General features: G+C 37.0%; 1 protein-coding gene across 2 annotated transcripts in view; it reads right to left on the bottom strand.

The window, feature by feature from the left end:
• The window catches only part of LOC123525550 (ATP-binding cassette sub-family A member 2-like), a 99,545-nt gene that overhangs the window by 66,848 nt on the left and 14,197 nt on the right, over window positions 1-18,500 (bottom strand). For both annotated transcript variants that reach the window (XM_045304683.2, XM_053537762.1), the window contains exons 4-12: window positions 15,402-15,516; window positions 10,048-10,205; window positions 8,588-8,709; window positions 7,346-7,687; window positions 5,731-5,832; window positions 3,227-3,328; window positions 1,878-1,940; window positions 957-1,100; window positions 302-602 (exon numbers count right to left, since the gene is read on the bottom strand). In XM_045304683.2, coding sequence (XP_045160618.2) covers window positions 302-602; window positions 957-1,100; window positions 1,878-1,940; window positions 3,227-3,328; window positions 5,731-5,832; window positions 7,346-7,687; window positions 8,588-8,709; window positions 10,048-10,205; window positions 15,402-15,516 — 1,449 coding nt within the window. The remainder of the gene's footprint in view (window positions 1-301; window positions 603-956; window positions 1,101-1,877; window positions 1,941-3,226; window positions 3,329-5,730; window positions 5,833-7,345; window positions 7,688-8,587; window positions 8,710-10,047; window positions 10,206-15,401; window positions 15,517-18,500) is intronic.

Below are 18,500 nucleotides of genomic sequence, written 5' to 3'. Positions count from 1 at the left end.
TCTGAGTCAACCATGCACCTAGACCTGTATCACTGGTATCAGTATTATCGGTAATTCAAGGGCCATAATTCTGAAGTGCCTGGGCTGATTTGGCTAATTATTAAACTTGGCCGAGGACTTATTGGCAAACACATTTTGTTCAAGTTTGATGAAGATCAGATGAGAACTGTTCGACTTAGAGCGCGGACAAGATTTGTGACAGACACACACACACACATAGTGACAGACAGACACACTAATACAGACAGGAGTAAATCAATATGTCTCCCACCACAGTGGTGTAGGTGACATAATTACTTACCAACATCAAAGTCTTCAAATTCTTCATCAGCAGATCTTCTTTTTCTTTCATGAACAACCACTTCTGGATTTACATCTGGGTCATCAGAAGCTGTAGAGTTTGACTGGTCTGTGGAATTTGTTACATCTGTGTCATTCCAAGGCTTGGAAGTTGGAGTTCCTGTCCTACTTCCTTTATTTTTCCTATCTGGAGGATCATGGCCACATATTGTCTTCTGCATACCATCCCAGAATTTCAGGAATCCTGCAAACTTGTTTGGTTTTACCGGCTTCGCATCTGGATCAGGTACTGGAGTTGTAGTCTGAAATGATGCACCAAAAATACAAGATACAAAGGAAATTTTATGTCAGATAAAACAAAACAAACGACATTAGCTCCACAATTCTCTGACAGAGCTATTTTCTGATTTTACACTATTTCCCATAAAGAGGTTACTTAACCATCACACAGCATTCACATGAACTCTCTCATATCTATATCTTATGGTATATCAAATGGTGCAAATCTAAATGTACCTAAGAGCCTTTAGCAAGCAAAGAAAAAAACAACATTATAACTTTGAAATTTTGTCACTTTAAATGACTTCTCTTCATGAACTGCTTTACTAAGAAACTTTGAATTAATATTGGCTGGTGATCTACATAAAATACAATACCTTGACAGATTCAGTGATGGGTACTGGGGGAGCATTTGTTGTACTATTGTCCTCATACATGAGGTCACATCCATCTTGAGGTAATACCTCAACAAGAATACTTAGGTCTAAAAGGTAGGTCTGGAATCTGTAAAACTTCTCAACCTAAAAAATAGGAAAACATCTAGTCAGTTTATCATCAATAAAGATAGAACAAAAGTTACCATAGATTTGTTCCCCCCAAGGAACTGGTGATATTCCTATAAATGCTATTGGTGTAAAACAATTGCCTCTGAATTAAATACCATTGTTTACAATTTTCAAAGAGAATATCACTTTCCATGATTTGAGATTCTGTAACTCAATAGCCAGGTTCTCTCCTTCTGGGACCTGGAACGTACAATGGATTTCACATTATACTTCAATGATATATTATGTATAGTAGTAGAGCCTTTCATTAACAGAAAGTGAAATAACAAACTAGGTAAATTAAGCAGAAATTCATTATTAAAACCACATTGTAGTGTACAGTGAAAACTTAACTTCTCTTCCTCCAGAAAGAATTAACCTTAATTATATCTTTCTGCTTTGTAAACAGATGACAAAAGTTTTACTCTTTATAATTTGAAGCCAACACTAGCTTGCATGCATACCTGTATGGTTTCATTGTTTTAAATATTACAAACAAATGTAACACTACAGAAAAACAGGCTTTTACAGAATTTCTAGGATGCACTAATGCACTCATTGCAATGTTAGTTTGCTTTTTTCAACATTAACATAACAGTGATTTGGCATTTTTTGTCATAAGCCAATTCTGAATAATTTTACAAAAGAAACTTGTGGTTTCATATTCACTGTAGTAGGGGTGGCAAAGTAGGGTATTTTTTTGTTAATTCAAAAATATGCTGAACTGGTAAAACAAAGATAAATCAATCTTACATCTATCATGAACTGTTCAACTTGGTTGTAAATTTTGGAAAAATTTAGTGGTGTAAGTCCAAGCTGAAAGAAAAAAATGTCTCATTTTAATATAGTTCACAGGCAGGTTACGTTCCAATATAAAATGATATTGCGGTAATTAAAATCAACCTAAACAGTGAGCTTTACTACCATCTGGATCAATAATGACATACTGTAAAACCATTTAATTTCTTCAGTATGAAAATTTTTGGTTTTAGCTGAAACAACTATTCTGTGTGGATATAAATTTGTGGATTTCAACTTTTAAACATACAATGAATGAGAGTTTTAGTTGTATAATGGCATTAAATTTCATGGATTGACTCAACCACAAAATCAACAAAAAGTAGTTCCCCACAAAAATAAATGATTTCACAATGTACTTCACAAGCTAATCTTAGGTAAGGCAAGATTGCCATTAGGTCAAGGTCAATTAAGAGGAAATTAACATATGGGTATCAATAAATGAATGTTATAAAATCTGAGGTTAAATGGTGAAGTAAGTGTACTGGACAGTGTTAGCAGACATTTAGTAGGCCTATAATATATAGGATATTTTTCTTGTGCATATTGAAACCTCAACCCCTGCAATACAAACTGTTTTTACTTTTATTCTAACAACAGTTGTTTGTAAAACACATATGCCCCAAATGTTTGCCTGTCAGAGGCAACTGGGCAAATAATTCTGCAGGCTGTGACCTTGAACTCTGATTTAATAATGACCGAAAAATAGGTCATATACTGACTACAGGCAATCATTCTTATGAGGATTTAAGTCTATAGCCAAAGTCTCCTGACCATAGAAAATCATCCTATGAAATTTGACATAGATATTAAACAGAAACTACATGTATTTTAGCGACCTTTGACCTACTGATTCCCACAGCAAAAGATGTCCTCTACTGATCATATCCAACCTGGACCGCCCAGTAAGCTTGATGACAAAAGGGCATTTACTGGCCAAAGGCAATCACCCAATGAAGTATTATGACTGTTGGTTATAGTGTTCTTTACTTATTGAGCAGAAATGATTGACATTCCAAAAGTCAGTGATCTGACATTTGTTCCACTAACTCCTAAAATAACAGGAGTCATCTACTATAGGCAATCACCTTGTGAAATTTGACCACTGTTGGCCCAAGCATATTCCAATCATTAAGCAGTGAGCAAAATAATATCCACAAAAAAGGCACAATAAATATCTAGCGTTTTCTCAACATAACATATTGTAATGATGCTAATGCCTATGACCAGACAATTATACTTTTAATAAAATTCATCAAGATAATATATATGCAAGGACATTTTGTTGCACAAGATCAACTTACCACTTTCACCATTTTACTATCAACAATTTCTCCATTGAGTATCTGTGACAATATTTTGAAGTCCTTATCTGTCATGTTACAAAAGATTGTCTGAGCATCCAGCTGAAATATAACAAGAGGACCATGATGGTCCTGAATCACTCACCTCTTCTCACATGATCCAGTTTTGAGTATGACGTCGTTTTTTCTACAATTTGACATAGTGACCTAGTTTTTGAGCTCATGTGACCCAGTTTTGAACTTGACCTAGATATTATCAAGATAAAAATTCTGACTTATTTTCATGAAGATCCATTGAAAAATATGGTCTCTAGAGAGGTCACAAGGTTTTTCTATTATTTGACCTATTGACCTAGTTTTTTAAGGCAGGTGACCCAGTTTCAAACTTGACCTAGATATCATCAAGGTAAACATTCTGACCAATTTTCATGAAGATCCATTCAAGGGTATGACCTCTAGAGAGGTCACAAGGTTTTTATATTTCAAGACCTACTGACCTAGTTTTTGATCGCAGTTGACCCGGTTTCAAACTTGACCTAGATATCATCAAGATAAACATTCAGACCAACTTTCATACAGATCCCATGAAAAATATGGCCTCTAGAGAGGTCACAACGTTTTTTCATTATTTGACCTACTGACCTACTTTTTGATGGCACGTGGCCCACTTTCGAATTTGACCTAGATATCATCAAGATAAATATTCTGACCAATTTTATGGAGATCCATTCACAAGTATGGCCTCTAGAGAGGTCACAAGGTTTTTCTATTTTAAGACCTTCTGACCTAGTTTTTGACCGCACATGATCCTGTTTCGAATCTGACCTAGATATCATCAAGATGAACATTCAGACCAACTTTCATGAAGATCCATTGAAAAATATGACCTTTAGAGAGGTCACAAGGTTTTTCTATTATTTGACCTACTGACCTAGTTTTTGATGGCACGTGACCCACTTTCGAACTTGACCTAGATATCATCAAGATGAACATTCAGACCAACTTTCATACAGATCCCATGGAAAATATGGCCTCTAGAGAGGTCACAAGGTTTTTCTATTATTTGACCTACTGACCTACTTTTTGACGGCACGTGACCCACTTTCGAATTTGACTTAGATATCATCAAGGTGAACATTCTGACAAATTTTCATCAAGATTTCGTAAAATATACGGCCTCTAGAGAGGTCACAAGGTTTTTCTATTTTTAGACCTACTGACCTAGTTTTTGACCGCATGTGACCCACTTTCGAGATTGACCTAGATATCATCAAGGTGAACGTTCTGACCAATTTTCATGAAGATCTTGTGAAATATATGGCCTCTCGAAAGGTCACAAGGTTTTTCTATTTTTAGACCTACTGACCTAGTTTTTGACCGCACGTGACCCAGTTTCGAACTTGACCTAGATATCACCAAGGTGAACATTCTGACCAATTTTCGTGAAGATCTTGTGAAATATATGGCCTCTAGAGAGGTCACAAGGTTTTTCTATTTTTAGACCTCCTGACCTAGTTTTTGAAGGCACATGACCCAGTTTCAAACTTGACCTAGATATCATCAAGGTGAACATTCTGACCAATTTTCATGAAGATTTTGTGAAATATATGGCCTCTAGCGAGGTCACATGGTTTTTCTATTTTTAGACCTACTGACCTAGTTTTTGATCGCACGTGACCCAGTTTCGAACTTGGCCTAGATATCATCAAGGTGAACATTCTGACCAATTTTCATGAAGATCCATTGAAAATTATGGCCTCTAGAGAGGTCACAAGGTTTTTCTATTTTTAGACCTACTGACCTAGTTTTTGATGGCAAGTGACCCAGTTTCGAACTTGACCTAGAATTTACCAAGATGAACATTCTGACCCATTTTCATAAAGATCCCATGAAAACTGTGACCTCTAGAGATGTCACAAGGAAAAGTTTACGGACGGACGCACGGACGGACGACGGACACCGCGCGATCACAAAAGCTCACCTTGTCACTTTGTGACAGGTGAGCTAAAAAGTAGAAAAATATGCACAAGTCCCTTTAGTTCAACATTTGGTTCATATTAGGAAAGTTTGGTAGCTGGGATTATGCCGCACCAGCACAATTTATGTCATATGATAACTTTAAGCTGTCAAAGATAAAAGTCCCCCCATCCATCCAGCATAAATTCAGGCAGGGCTGGCACACACACTAAAGTGGGGAAAATCCATGATTTCACATTCACAAAGCAGTTAAACTTTTACTTTATTCAATTAATTCTGTTAAGGTACTGTCTTGCTAATATAACCAATATTGAGAAATTGAACCCAATGCCCAACAGATCACATCCCAACTGCTTTACATAGCTACTATTCTTTATTTTTCAGTAGTTTTTCAGGTTCTCTCTTGTTTTGTAATTCAAAAACTGTTTTCAGAATACTGATAACATTCTCTGCCTAAGTTTAAAGGCATTCTTTTACTCTTACAGAAACCAGAAAAAATATGAAATTAAATAAAATCAGGCACCTACCAGATCTGAGACATTATTTGGAGGTTGTGGAATCAACAGTTTTTGTAATTCTTCCCTGTCACAGGCAGCTTCATGTAGTGCTTCTGGTGACAGCAACAATAGCTGTAATAGGAAATAATAGCCGTAATTAATACACAATATAAACTGAGGTACTATCAAAGGAAAGTATCCGAAGACCTTATAGCACCAGTCTCTTTCTTTTCAAATTACCGCCTCGGTAGCCTAGTGGTAGAGCGTCCACTTTGAGAGCGGGAGGTCGTGGGTTCAATCCCCGTCCGCGTCATACCAAAGACGTGAAAAATGGTACTAGTAGCTTCCTCGCTTGGCGCTCAGCATAAAGAGGATAGCACTAGGACTGGTCAGCCCGGTGTCAGTATAATGTGACTGGGTGGGGTATCATGCCACGTGTCTACGGCGTGATATTCCAGTGAGGCAGCACTATAAAGTTGGGCATTGTGCTCACTGCTACAAGTAGACACCGTCGTTTATATGACTGAAAAATTATTAAAAACGTTAAACCCGAACACACACACACACTCTTTCTTTTCAAAACACATCATTATAAATGAATAAACGCTTCAATAATTCTAGCATTTACATTACAAATGTCCAATAACAACAGCTGTCAGTGGACAGCGCGCTCGACTATTCTCAGTGCTTGATAGTATAATATAAGCTATGAGTAAAACTATAACATTACAATAAGCATATTCTATGTCGAAAAGAGGCCATAATTCAGTCAAAATGCTTGACAGAGTTGCCTCCTCCTTTTGACAGACTGGGGTCATGATGGTAACAAGTATGCAAAATATCAAAGCAATATCTCAATGGACTTTGAAAATATTTGGGGTGGTACGCAAACTTTAACATTTATTCTAAGTCAAAAAGGGGCCATAATTCAGTCAAAATGCTTGATAGAGTTCCCTTCTCCTTTTTACAGACTGAGGTCATGATGTTAAACATGTATGCAAAATATCCCAATGGACTTTGAAAATATTTGGGGTGGTACGCAAACTTTAACATTTATTCTAAGTCGAAAAGGGGCCATAATTCAGTCAAAATGCTTGACAGAGTTGCCTCCTCCTTTTTACAGACTGGGGTTATGATGGTAAACAAGTATGCAAAATATTAAAGCAATACCTCAATGGACTTTGATAATATTTGGGGTGGTACGCAAACTTCAACATTTATTCTAAGTCGAAAAGGGGCCATTATTCAGTCAAAATGCTTGATAGAGTTGCCTTCTCCTTTTTACAGACTGGGGTCATGATGGTAAACAAGTATGCAAAATATCAAAGCAATGTCTCAATGGACTTTGAAAATATTTGGGGTGGCATGCAAACTTTAACATTTGTGTGACGCTCATGCCGATACCGGGGCGAGTAGGATAGCTCTCTAATTCTTCGAATAGTCGAGCTAAAAATATAACATAAAGGCACTAGCCTGACTAATGTGGCTTCGAACCACACACAACTCATGGGACATGGAATTATTTCATGAGAAAAAGCCATCCAGACAGCATGTGAAAGGCGCAATTTTATCTGTATTAATTCTGATACATGATTTGCAATTTATGTAACAAATTAATTATTTTTTGTATTAAATACAAAAATACCTTTAGAATTTCTGCCACTTCCTCTGGGCTTAGTGTCTTTGGTATAGGAAACTGTCCTGCCTCAATGCCAAGGTAGTGAAACAAAAATCCAGTAAATTTGGAATCATTCCACAGTGCACTCTGGTTCATTAGTCTATGCAAGATCCCATGCTGGAAGTCAGGTACCATTTCTGACATTAACTGTGTGATCAGATTTGCATGATCAAGTAGCGATGTCTTCGGCATCTGGGGAGAAGTCAGGATTTTTCCAAGGTTTTGAAATTCTGGAATCTTGTCTAAACTGCGATGCACCCTAGTATGATTTAACACATCGGGAAATGACCCAAACAGCAATCTATAAACCTAGAAAAGAATTGATTACATGTTCAACAAAATGACATTTAACAGCTTTGTAACAAAATGATAGCTACAACAGTAACATGTTTTTAAAGACTTCTGGCTTTATATAGCTTCATAATAATGTGCGTCTTAAGATGAAGTTCAAGTGAAAAACTTGTCTAGTCACACCTATACAGAAAATTATTATACTGTAAGGGATCTCAAGATTTTTTCTTTTTCGAAGGTGCTTTTTCATATTAAACTGGAATTAAAACCAGTGGTATTTAGAGCCTAGAGGACCCGGATTTACAGGTGGTCTACAGCACAGGTTTTGCTGTACATGCCATTCTGATATTACTAACAAACAAAAAACACAGTAACAGTCCATTGTTGCGAAAAATGTATATATTCTCATGTTTATTAAATGTTTGAGTCTGGACCAACTGAATTAAATAATATCTTTGTCACATGCAACCATTATCATCCTGTCTAAACGTAATTTCCTGCTATCCAGTTTTACAGTTAATCATGTTTGTTAAATAAGCCCGTATTTAGTGCCGGCAGATTATGATTTTTTTTATACAAGTCTTCTTTTTATATCATGTTTTAAACATTTTCATAAAAGTATTTGTATTTGACCACATTTAAAATGTTTGCAAAAAGTGTTGATATTTACTTCTTTCCTAACACCATAATACTTAATTCATAGAAGTGTGACACTATTCATTTTTGTTTTAAACAACTTGTAATAATATAACCTTTTCCCAAAGGTCACTCTTTGTCATATGTGAAGTTTTCCTGAAGGTCACAAAATGACAATCTAGACTGTATATCCAAGCAGAAATAGGACTTTCATATTATTTAGCATCAAAGTACATGTATATAGAAGCAAAATCTTGGACTGCATGAAGATTACACTTTTACCTCTTTTACATTGACTGTGGAATTCAAAATTGTGTTAATTTCACTGCTTGACATGGACAAATTATTCTTCAGGAAATTTTTCAGTCTTGTTGTTGATGCAAATAATGAATCTAGCTGAAAATCTGAAAAACAGTATAAAATAATGATTGTCATTAATAATAAAGATTGCTATTAAGTTGCTACAGCACTATCAGTATTACCATAAATTACACAAAACATAAAATTTGAACAGAAAAAAAACAACATTATAATTAGGTATTATACCACTATTGTAACTATGGTGATTTCCTTAATTAGGCATTATACCACTAAGTCATTCTACATACATGTGATACGTCCCGGATTGTCCGGGATTGTCCCGGAAATTACATACTCATCAACTTGTCTTTGTCTATAAGTTGTTAAATTTTACACAATAAACAGTCCCCGGTGCCTAATCAGTTTCATGCCCTCGAGCGGGACACGTGTTGATTAAGCCCGCTTTGATCACGCGACGATCTTTTGATGACACTGATTAAGTTACAGTCAGTTATTATGATGACCTTGGTTAAGAACTGACAGGATTATGCAATCAATTACTGTTTTCTCATAGTTAAATTAGGAACAACAGTCGTAAATCTCTTTGTTTTCAGCACGTTGGCGGTAAAGCTACATGTAGCCTTTATGGAAGAGATTATTGAAAACTGTCAATTAAATGATAATTATTTTAAAAGGTTGTAATTAAAGACCTAGATTGATTGTCACAGATATTCTAAATTAAAATGCTGAATGCCTTTGCTGACCGACCCATGAAAATTGACCAGACTCCAAATATTTTATATTGTCGATTTTATCTACAAGATTTATTTTATTCCTTAAAGGATTAAATTTAATTATTTGATAAGTGTTTCAGCTTTAGAATGATACCAAATTAGCTAGAATCTCAATCACGATGACCAGGTTGATTCTTCGTATATAGTAAGTCTCCTAATTCTGTTCACCTCGGGAACGCAATAAATTCACGTGCCGAACTATAGATGTATTACCCGTATACATATTTACCTCCCTTAGAAAGCTAGTTGACATTTGCCGCAAATTAATACAAGCGAGTGAACAATGTTTATCTCAGGAAACTACATTATATTACTATATTTTTGCATGAAACAGACGAATACCAATGTCACGGTGTATGTCCCGGACAAAAGTTTAAAATCCCGGAAATTTTAACTCAGAATCCCGGAAACGTTCTGAAAAATTATGGCATGTATGCATTCTATCTGAACAATTATCAGCACTCACATACATAAATAATATAAACTCAATTGTAAATTCACATTTGTTTCAAACCCATAAAAATATGACAGATTAAATTGATATAAGGTCTACAGGTACATTATTCAAGTTGCAGAAACTGGAAGGAAGTTTTCGTCTAAGTATATCACGACTAAAATAAATCTTATCTTTCACTTAAAAATGCCTACTTGAAGCAGTTTGGAATGATTGCTGTAGAGATGTTGGCTCATCCAAAATCTTCTTGTATATGTCTGGTAGCTGTTCCATCTCTCGAGGAGTGTAACCAGGATAGAAGAAATTATGTTGCGTTCCCAGCGTCTGCAACTTTTGCAGGAATTCTGTGGCACTTTAAGATAAATAATAAACAGTAAATCAATATTTGAGCCGTGCCATGAGAAAACCAACATAGTGCGTTTTTGACCAGCATCCGTGCAGTCTGGTCAGGATCCATGCTGTTCGCTTTCAAAGCCTATTGCAATTAGAGAAACCGTTAGCGAAAAGCATGGATCCTGACCAGACTGCGCGGATGCGCAGGCTGGTCTGGATCCATGCTGATCGCAAAGCCACTATGTTGGTTTTCTCATGGCGCGGCTCATTTCATTCCATACATACCATGTTTCTAACATTTTAAGCTTGCTGATTAAAGCAAAAACGTATAATTCCCTTCTCTAATACAAAAGATTACAATTTCCTCTTCAGGAGTCTAGTTAAATTAGAAAAGAACGTAACAAGCAATCAGAATGAAACTGTTTGTACCATATTTCTGGCATTAGGCACAACTGTTTTCTAAACACACAGCCTTCACACTTGAGCACTGCCTGAATAATCAAAGTCCTTTTTTTTTCAATGACCATATTTTTCTATTTTTGACAACAAACCCTTACAACGTGTTGCATATTATACCACAAGGAGCAAAGTTCACATAAGCAAGCTTTCAGCCAAATTCAAGATATTTTTAACTTGAAGTACCGGTACATAAAGCAAAAGACAGATACGGCATTAATATCAAGAGCTTGACTGTTAGGAATGGAAAATGTTTTCTATGCTGATCTTTCAAAAGCAACATAAAGTGATTCTCTCTCCACCTCTGAATCATATGAGGAAGTTGTCAGCTACTGGAGGAGAACAGGTCAATACTGGTAAAGTACCCAGGAACACTGGTTAGGCTTATTAACTAACTGTAGTTACATAATGGTAATAACAAATTAGTCCAACAAACATGATTTTAGCGGGACAAGTATGGTATTTTCAGCAGGCTCTTTTAAAATGTGGCATATCTTGAGGAAACATTCAAATGCATGTTTCCAATCTCCTCTTTCACTGTCATAGTAATGATAGATCTAGCGCTTCTATTCCATTTACAGGCATGCTTATCAGTGTTAAAATCATTTCTATGTAATGGATAATCAATTCTGTAATTCATCATCAGAAAGTCCCACAGCTAGTAATATATAACAATCAATGGAGCTGACATTGACTGCAAGTGTCAGGTCACAGTGGGCCAGTTCTGCAGTGTACAACACTCTCTCTCATTAACCTTGAGCTTGACACAAACATTTCTCTAAGACATTACACATTAGTTTATTTTCAATTTCATTAAAAAGATTCCAAAGAAGTAAGGAAGCATTCAAGTACTTTATTTAGCAACAAGATGTTGTGGATATACAGTCAGACCTGAACTGTGCAGTCAGCCAAGGCAGTGACAAAATCTGGCTGCTGTACGCAGGTGGCTACTTAAGACCAGCTTAAATTAGAACAAAAATTCAGTTAGCTGACTGGCTGCTTCATTCAGGTGCATGCTAAGGCAGGTTCATTTGCACATAAGTTAGGAAAAACAAGTGAATGAAGTATTGCCATGCAATACAAAGTCCCCTACTGGAAGGCACCTAATTTTCTCTACTGCAGTATAACATAATGAACTGATATCTGTCAATGATGCATAAACAATATTGTACTATATATACAATATGTTATAACAAAACACTTGGATTAAAATTTATATATATAAAAACCTATAGTTGTTTTCATATTGAATTTTTTTGGCTGATTATAAAAATGTTATCATGTAAGTTATTTATAGTAACAACAAAGGGAAATTAATCTTTAAAAAAAAAAAAAAAAAAAAAAAAAAATCTATATAATATAAGTCCACAAGAAACTCTTTACCAGGTAGAGATAGGTCAAAATACACCTAAAATTGGATGTAACATGCATGCTGTACCACAGAAAAGTGGTCTCGATTTTTCTCTACCGCCAGTAATAAAAAAGTTACAATAAAATCTATTTATAGTAACAACAAAGGGACGTAATTCTAAAACAAGGGTGCCTCATGGTGGTGAACATTTGGTCCAAGTTACATCAAAATCCCTCCATGCATGAAGAAGAAATGTTCCGTACAAAGTCATTCTTGAATTTGACCTTTGACCTCTAAATATGACCTTGAGCTTAGACCTAGGGACCTGGTTCTTGCGCATGACATGTTGTCTCATCCAGGGGAATATTTGTGCCAACTGATATCTAAATCCTGCTTTGCATGACAAAGTTATAGACCGGACAGGAAAAAAATCCTCTTGACCTTTGATCTCAAAGTGTGACCTTGACTTTTAAGCTAGGGTACTGGGTGTTGCGCATGACACGTCGTCTCATCATGGGAAACATTTATGCCAAGTAATATTGTAATCCCTTGATGGATGACAGAGTTCTGGATCGGACAGGGAAAAAACCTTATTGACCTTTGACCCCCAATTGTGACCTTGACCTTTGAGCTAGGGGTCTGGGATTTGCGCACGACACGTCGTCTCATCATGGGGAACACTTGTGCTAAGTGATATTAAAATTCCTTAATGAATGTCAGAGTTATGGACCGGACACGAAACAGACCCTGTTCATGCTATGTTAACATTTGACTGCTAAGTGTGACCTTGACCTTTGAGCTAGGGGTTTGAAAGTTGTGCATGACACATTGTCTTATTATGAGGTACATTTGTGCCAAGTAATATTAAAATCCCTTCATAGATGGGAGAGTTATGGACCGGACAGGAAAAAAGCCTTGTTGACCTTTGACCTCAAATTGTGACCTTGACCTTTAAGCTAGGTGTCTAGGTTTTGCGCATGACACGTCGTCTTCTCATGGGGAACATTTGTGCCAAGTAATATTAAAATCTCTTCATGGATGGGAGAGTTATGGACCGGACAGGAAAAAAGCCCTGTTGACCTTTGACCTCCAATTGTGACCTTGACCTTTGAGCTAGGGGTCCGGGTTTTGCGCATGACACGTCGTCTCATCATGGGGAACATTTATGCCAAGTAATATTAAAATCCCTTCATGGATGGGAGAGTTATGGACCGGACAGGAAAAAAGCCCTGTTGACCTTTGACCTCCAATTGTGACCTTGACCTTTGAGCTAGGGTCCGGGTTTTGGGGCATGACACGTCGTCTCATCATGGGGAACATTTGTGCCAAGTAATATTAAAATCCCTTCATGGATGACAGAGTTATGGACCGGACACGAAATTGCGGACGGACGGACGGACGGACAGACGGACGGACGGACAGACGGACGGAATGACGGAAAAGCGCATTCCTATAGTCCCCGAAACTGGTTTTCAACCAGTAGGGGACTAATAACTTTTGTTTTTGAAGTACAGAGCAACGTCTATAGAACAAGCACTTCCAGAAGGATAAGAAGTGTCTACTGTTGTTTGGCGTTATGGAGAGACTAGTATTTGTCATTTGGAAAGTGCTGTTTGATCTGCGGAGGTGCCATTAAAAGGGGTTACACTGTATTGAAAAAAATACTTGTCCTCACAAATATTTTTTTTTTTATAATTTATTTTTAATATAATCATCACATGATACATATTAATACATATCTAGCTAAATACTACAGACGAATAATAACAAATTTCTTTTTTTAAGTTCTCAAAAATATCATTTTCTATATGTGGTGAATTTTTTTTTAGTTTGCAGCAGAAAAAAAAGAGAGATAATTTTCTGTAATAATAATAATAATAATAGCAAAAAAAAACCCAAAAAAACTTGGAATAGATAAAAAAAAAAGAGGATTTTTTTATTTACATTAAAATATCATTTTCAGAAATAAGGCTTACTAAAAACTAGATTCAACTGTCCTCTGTCAGTGTTAGTGTTAGTACTGATGTTAGGACACAGTAGTGTGAGTTCTCTAATAGCACTTTGACAATCAAACATGTACAGTGAACTTATGGACAGAAAAAGAAAAATTATCATTAATATTAATTTCATCATTAAATTAATAAATGTTACAATGATGATTATACTAAGTTATCTGAATATCCTTATATGTATATAAATGTTAGACAAAACAAGAGCTGTCTCTGTAGGATGACACATGCCCCCGATGGCACTTTGAATGAATAGTTATGGCCGATGTTAAGAGTTTAGGACCTTTGACATACGGAGCTGGGTCTTGCGCGCGACACATCGTCTTACTGTGTCACACATTCATGCATAGTTATTTTAAAATCCATGCATGAATGACAAAGATATGGACCGGACATGCCCATCAATGCACTATCATGAAAAATTAATCTTTAACGTCTAAGTGTGACCTTGACCTTTGAGCTACGGACCTGGGTCTTGCGTATGACACATCATCTTACTGTGGTACACATTCATGCCAAGTTATTTGAAAATCCATCCATCGATGGCAAAGATATGGACCGGACACGCCCATCAATGCACTATCCTTTAACATCTAAGTGTGACCTTGACCTTTGAGCTACGAAACTGGGTCTTGCGCATGACACGTCGTCTTACTGTGGTACACATTTATGCCAAGTTATTTGAAAATCCATCCATCGATGACAAAGATATGGACCGGACACGAATGCACTATCATGAAAAATGACCTTTAACGTCTAAGTGTGACCTTGACCTTTGAGCTACAGACCTGGGTCTTGCGCGCAACACGTCGTCTTACTGTGGTACACATTCATGCCAAGTTATTTGAAAATCCATTCATTGATGACAAAGATATGGACCGGACACGCCCATCAATGCACTATCCTTTAACGTGTAAGTGTGACCTTGACCTTTAAGCTATGGACCTGGGTCTTGCGCACTGCACATCGTCTTACTGTGGTACACATTCATGCCAAGTTATTTGAAAATCCATCCATCGATGACAAAGATATGGACCGGACACGCCAATCAATGCACTATCCTTTAACGTCTAAGTGTGACCTTGACCTTTGAGCTACGGACCTGGGTCTTGCGAATTGCACGTCGTCTTACTGTGGTACACATTCATGCCAAGTTATTTGAAAATCCATCCATCGATGACAAAGATATGGACCGGACACGAAAATTGCGGACAGACCGACAGACGGTTCAAAAACTATATGCCTCCCTTTAGGGGCATAAAAAAATGACCTCTAAAATAATTATCTTGACCTTTGAGCAAGGGGTCAAAGTGTTAGCTCTGACACACTTTTCGTCATGAAAAAGAACTCTGCTGACTTTGTGCACCTTTTGAAACATTTCAAGCCCTATTTATATTACCTGGCTTCCTTGGAGTGAGGATCAGATGCATTTTGTGGCTGGTTGTTCTCTTCACAGAATGACTGCATTATGGGTATTGCCCCAGAGGACGGCAGAGCTTGTGTGGCCCAATGACCTGAAACATGATAAAAACGAACATTTTGAGTTATTCCCTGTAAAGAATGATACCATTATGGGCATTGCCCTGGAGGGTAGCAGAGCTTGTGTGGCCCAATGACCTGAAACATGATAAAAACAAACATTTTGAGTTATTCCCTGTAAAGAATGATACCATTATGGGCATTGCCCTGGAAGGTAGCAGAACTTGTGTGACCCAAAGACCTGAAACATGATAAAAACAAACATTTTGAGTTATTCCCTGCACAGACTGACTGAATTATGGACATTGTCCTGGAGCGTAGCAGAGCCTGAGCGGCCCAATAATGTGAAAAAAACATAAAACAAACACTTTCAGTTATTCCCTGTACAGAATGACTGCAACTGGGTTATATCCCTGGAGGGTAGCACAAATGATCTAAGGCAGGAAATTTTCCTAAAACATTTCCCTCTCAGACTGATACTGCTCTTACATGGCCCAATGATTAAAATTATATATTTATAACACAGGAAGCATTGTTAATTAGAACCAATTAGTACTGTATGCAATCTAAATTCCACAGACAGTTGCTGTGCTGGAAACAAATAATATTATATTTAGCATGAGTATCACTTTTAAGTATTATGCAGGTTGTAACATGCGTGTCATTTTCACATTTAATCAATGGTCTTTTCAAATGCACTGGACTGTTACAAAATGAACAAGTGAATGAAGTATTGCCATGCAATACAAAGTCCCCTACTGGAAGGCACCTAATTTTCTCTACTGCAGTATAACATAATGAACTGATATCTGTCAATGATGTATAAACAATATTGTACTATATATACAATATGTTATAACAAAACACTTGGATTAAAATTTATATATATAAAAACCTACAGTTGTTTTCATATTGAATTTTTTTGGTTGATTATAAAAATGTTATCATGTAAGTTATTTATAGTAACAACAAAGGGAAATTAATCTTTAAAAAAAAAAAAAAAAAAAAAAAAAAATCTATATAATACAAGTCCACAAGACACTCTTTACCAGGTAGAGATAGGTCAAAAATACACCAAAAATTGGATGTAACATGCATGCTGTACCACAGAAAAGTGGTCTCGATTTTTCTCTACCGCCGTAATAAAAAGTTACAATAAAATCTATTTATAGTAACAACAAAGGGACGTAATTCTAAAAACAAGGGTGCCTCATGGTGGTGAACATTTGGTCCAAGTTACATCAAAATCCCTCCATGCATGAAGAAGAAATGTCCCGTACAAAGTCATTCTTGAATTTGACCTTTAACCTCTAAATATGACCTTGACCTTAGACCTAGGGACCTGGTTCTTGTGCATGACATGTTGTCTCATCCAGGGGAATATTTGTGCCAACTGATATCTAAATCCTGCTTTGCATGACAAAGTTATAGACCGGACAGGAAAAAAATCCTCTTGACCTTTGATCTCAAAGTGTGACCTTGACATTTAAGCTAGGGTATTGGGTTTTGCGCATGACACTTCGTCTCATCATGGGGAAACATTTATGCCAAGTAATATTGTAATCCCTTGATGGATGACAGAGTTCTGGATCGGACAGGGCAAAAAACCTTATTGACCTTTGACCTCCAATTGTGACCTTGACCTTTGAGCTAAGGGTTGGGCTTTGCGCATGACAGTTGTCTCATCATGGGGAACATTTGTGCCAAGTAATATTAAAATCCCTTCATGGATGGCAGAGTTATGGACGGGACAGGAAAAAAACTCTGTTGACCTTTGACCCCAATTGTGACCTTGACCTTTGAGCTAGGGTCTGGGATTTGCGCATGACACGTCGTCTCATCATGGGGAACACTTGTGCTAAGTGATATTAAAATTCCTTAATGAATGTCAGAGTTATGGACCGGACACGAAACAACCCTGTTCATGCTATGTTAACATTTGACTGCTAAGTGTGACCTTGACCTTTGAGCTAGGGATCTGAAAGTTGTGCATGACACATCGTCTTATTATGAGGTACATTTGTGCAAGTATATTAAAATCCCTTCATAGATGGGAAAGTTATGGACCGGACAGGAAAAAAGCCTTGTTGACCTTTGACCTCCAATGTGACCTTGACCTTTAAGCTAGGGGTCCGGTTTTGCGCACTGACACGTCGTCTCCTCATGGGGAACATTTGTGCCAAGTAATATTAAAATCTCTTCATGGATGGGAGAGTTATGGACCGGACAGGAAAAAAGCCTGTTGACCTTTGACCTCCAATTGTGACCTTGACCTTTGAGCTAGGGGTCCGGGATTTGCGCATGACACGTCGTCTCATCATGGGGAACATTTGTGCCAAGTAATATTAAAATCCCTTCATGGATGGGAGAGTTTGGACCGGACAGGAAAAAAAAAGCCCGGATTGACACTTTGGACGTCCAATTGTGACCTTGACCTTTGACGCATAGAGGTTCCGGGGACTTTATCGCATGAAAACGTCTTCTCATCTGGGTAAATTTTTGTGCCAAGTAATATTAAAATCCCTTCATGGATGGCTAGAGTTACTGGACGGTAACGAAATTGGACGGACGGACGGACGACGGACGGACGGAAGACGGAAAGGTGCATTCCTATAGTACCCGAAACTGGTTTTCAACCAGTAGGGGACTAATAATCAATCATTAAAACGCTTTTCATTGTTAAATAATATGTTCTTTGAAAGTATCAGTCTCTAGTTTTAATATTTACTAAATACATGTAATACCATTTGCTAGACAGGTAACAAACAACTAATTATAAGTACATTTGTAACGAGAATCTGAAGTACAGATCAGCTGAATCTGCATAAACGTAGAAAAAGGGGGGCCCATCCCCAATTTTGAGAGTGGGGAACCATCATTTGCTTTCCCCGCCACCTCCCTACTTCTGACCAAGAAATAACAATAGATAAAAGAAAAGAAAATGCCAGTTTGAGAGGGCATTTAGATATACATCATGTTAAGGATTGATGTGATGTCTATTGTACATGATGTCTATTAT

Source organism: Mercenaria mercenaria, chromosome 3 (genome assembly GCF_021730395.1).
Source record: "Mercenaria mercenaria strain notata chromosome 3, MADL_Memer_1, whole genome shotgun sequence".
NCBI classification, from domain to species: domain Eukaryota; kingdom Metazoa; phylum Mollusca; class Bivalvia; order Venerida; family Veneridae; genus Mercenaria; species Mercenaria mercenaria.
This window is presented reverse-complemented; position numbering and strand designations above follow the sequence as displayed.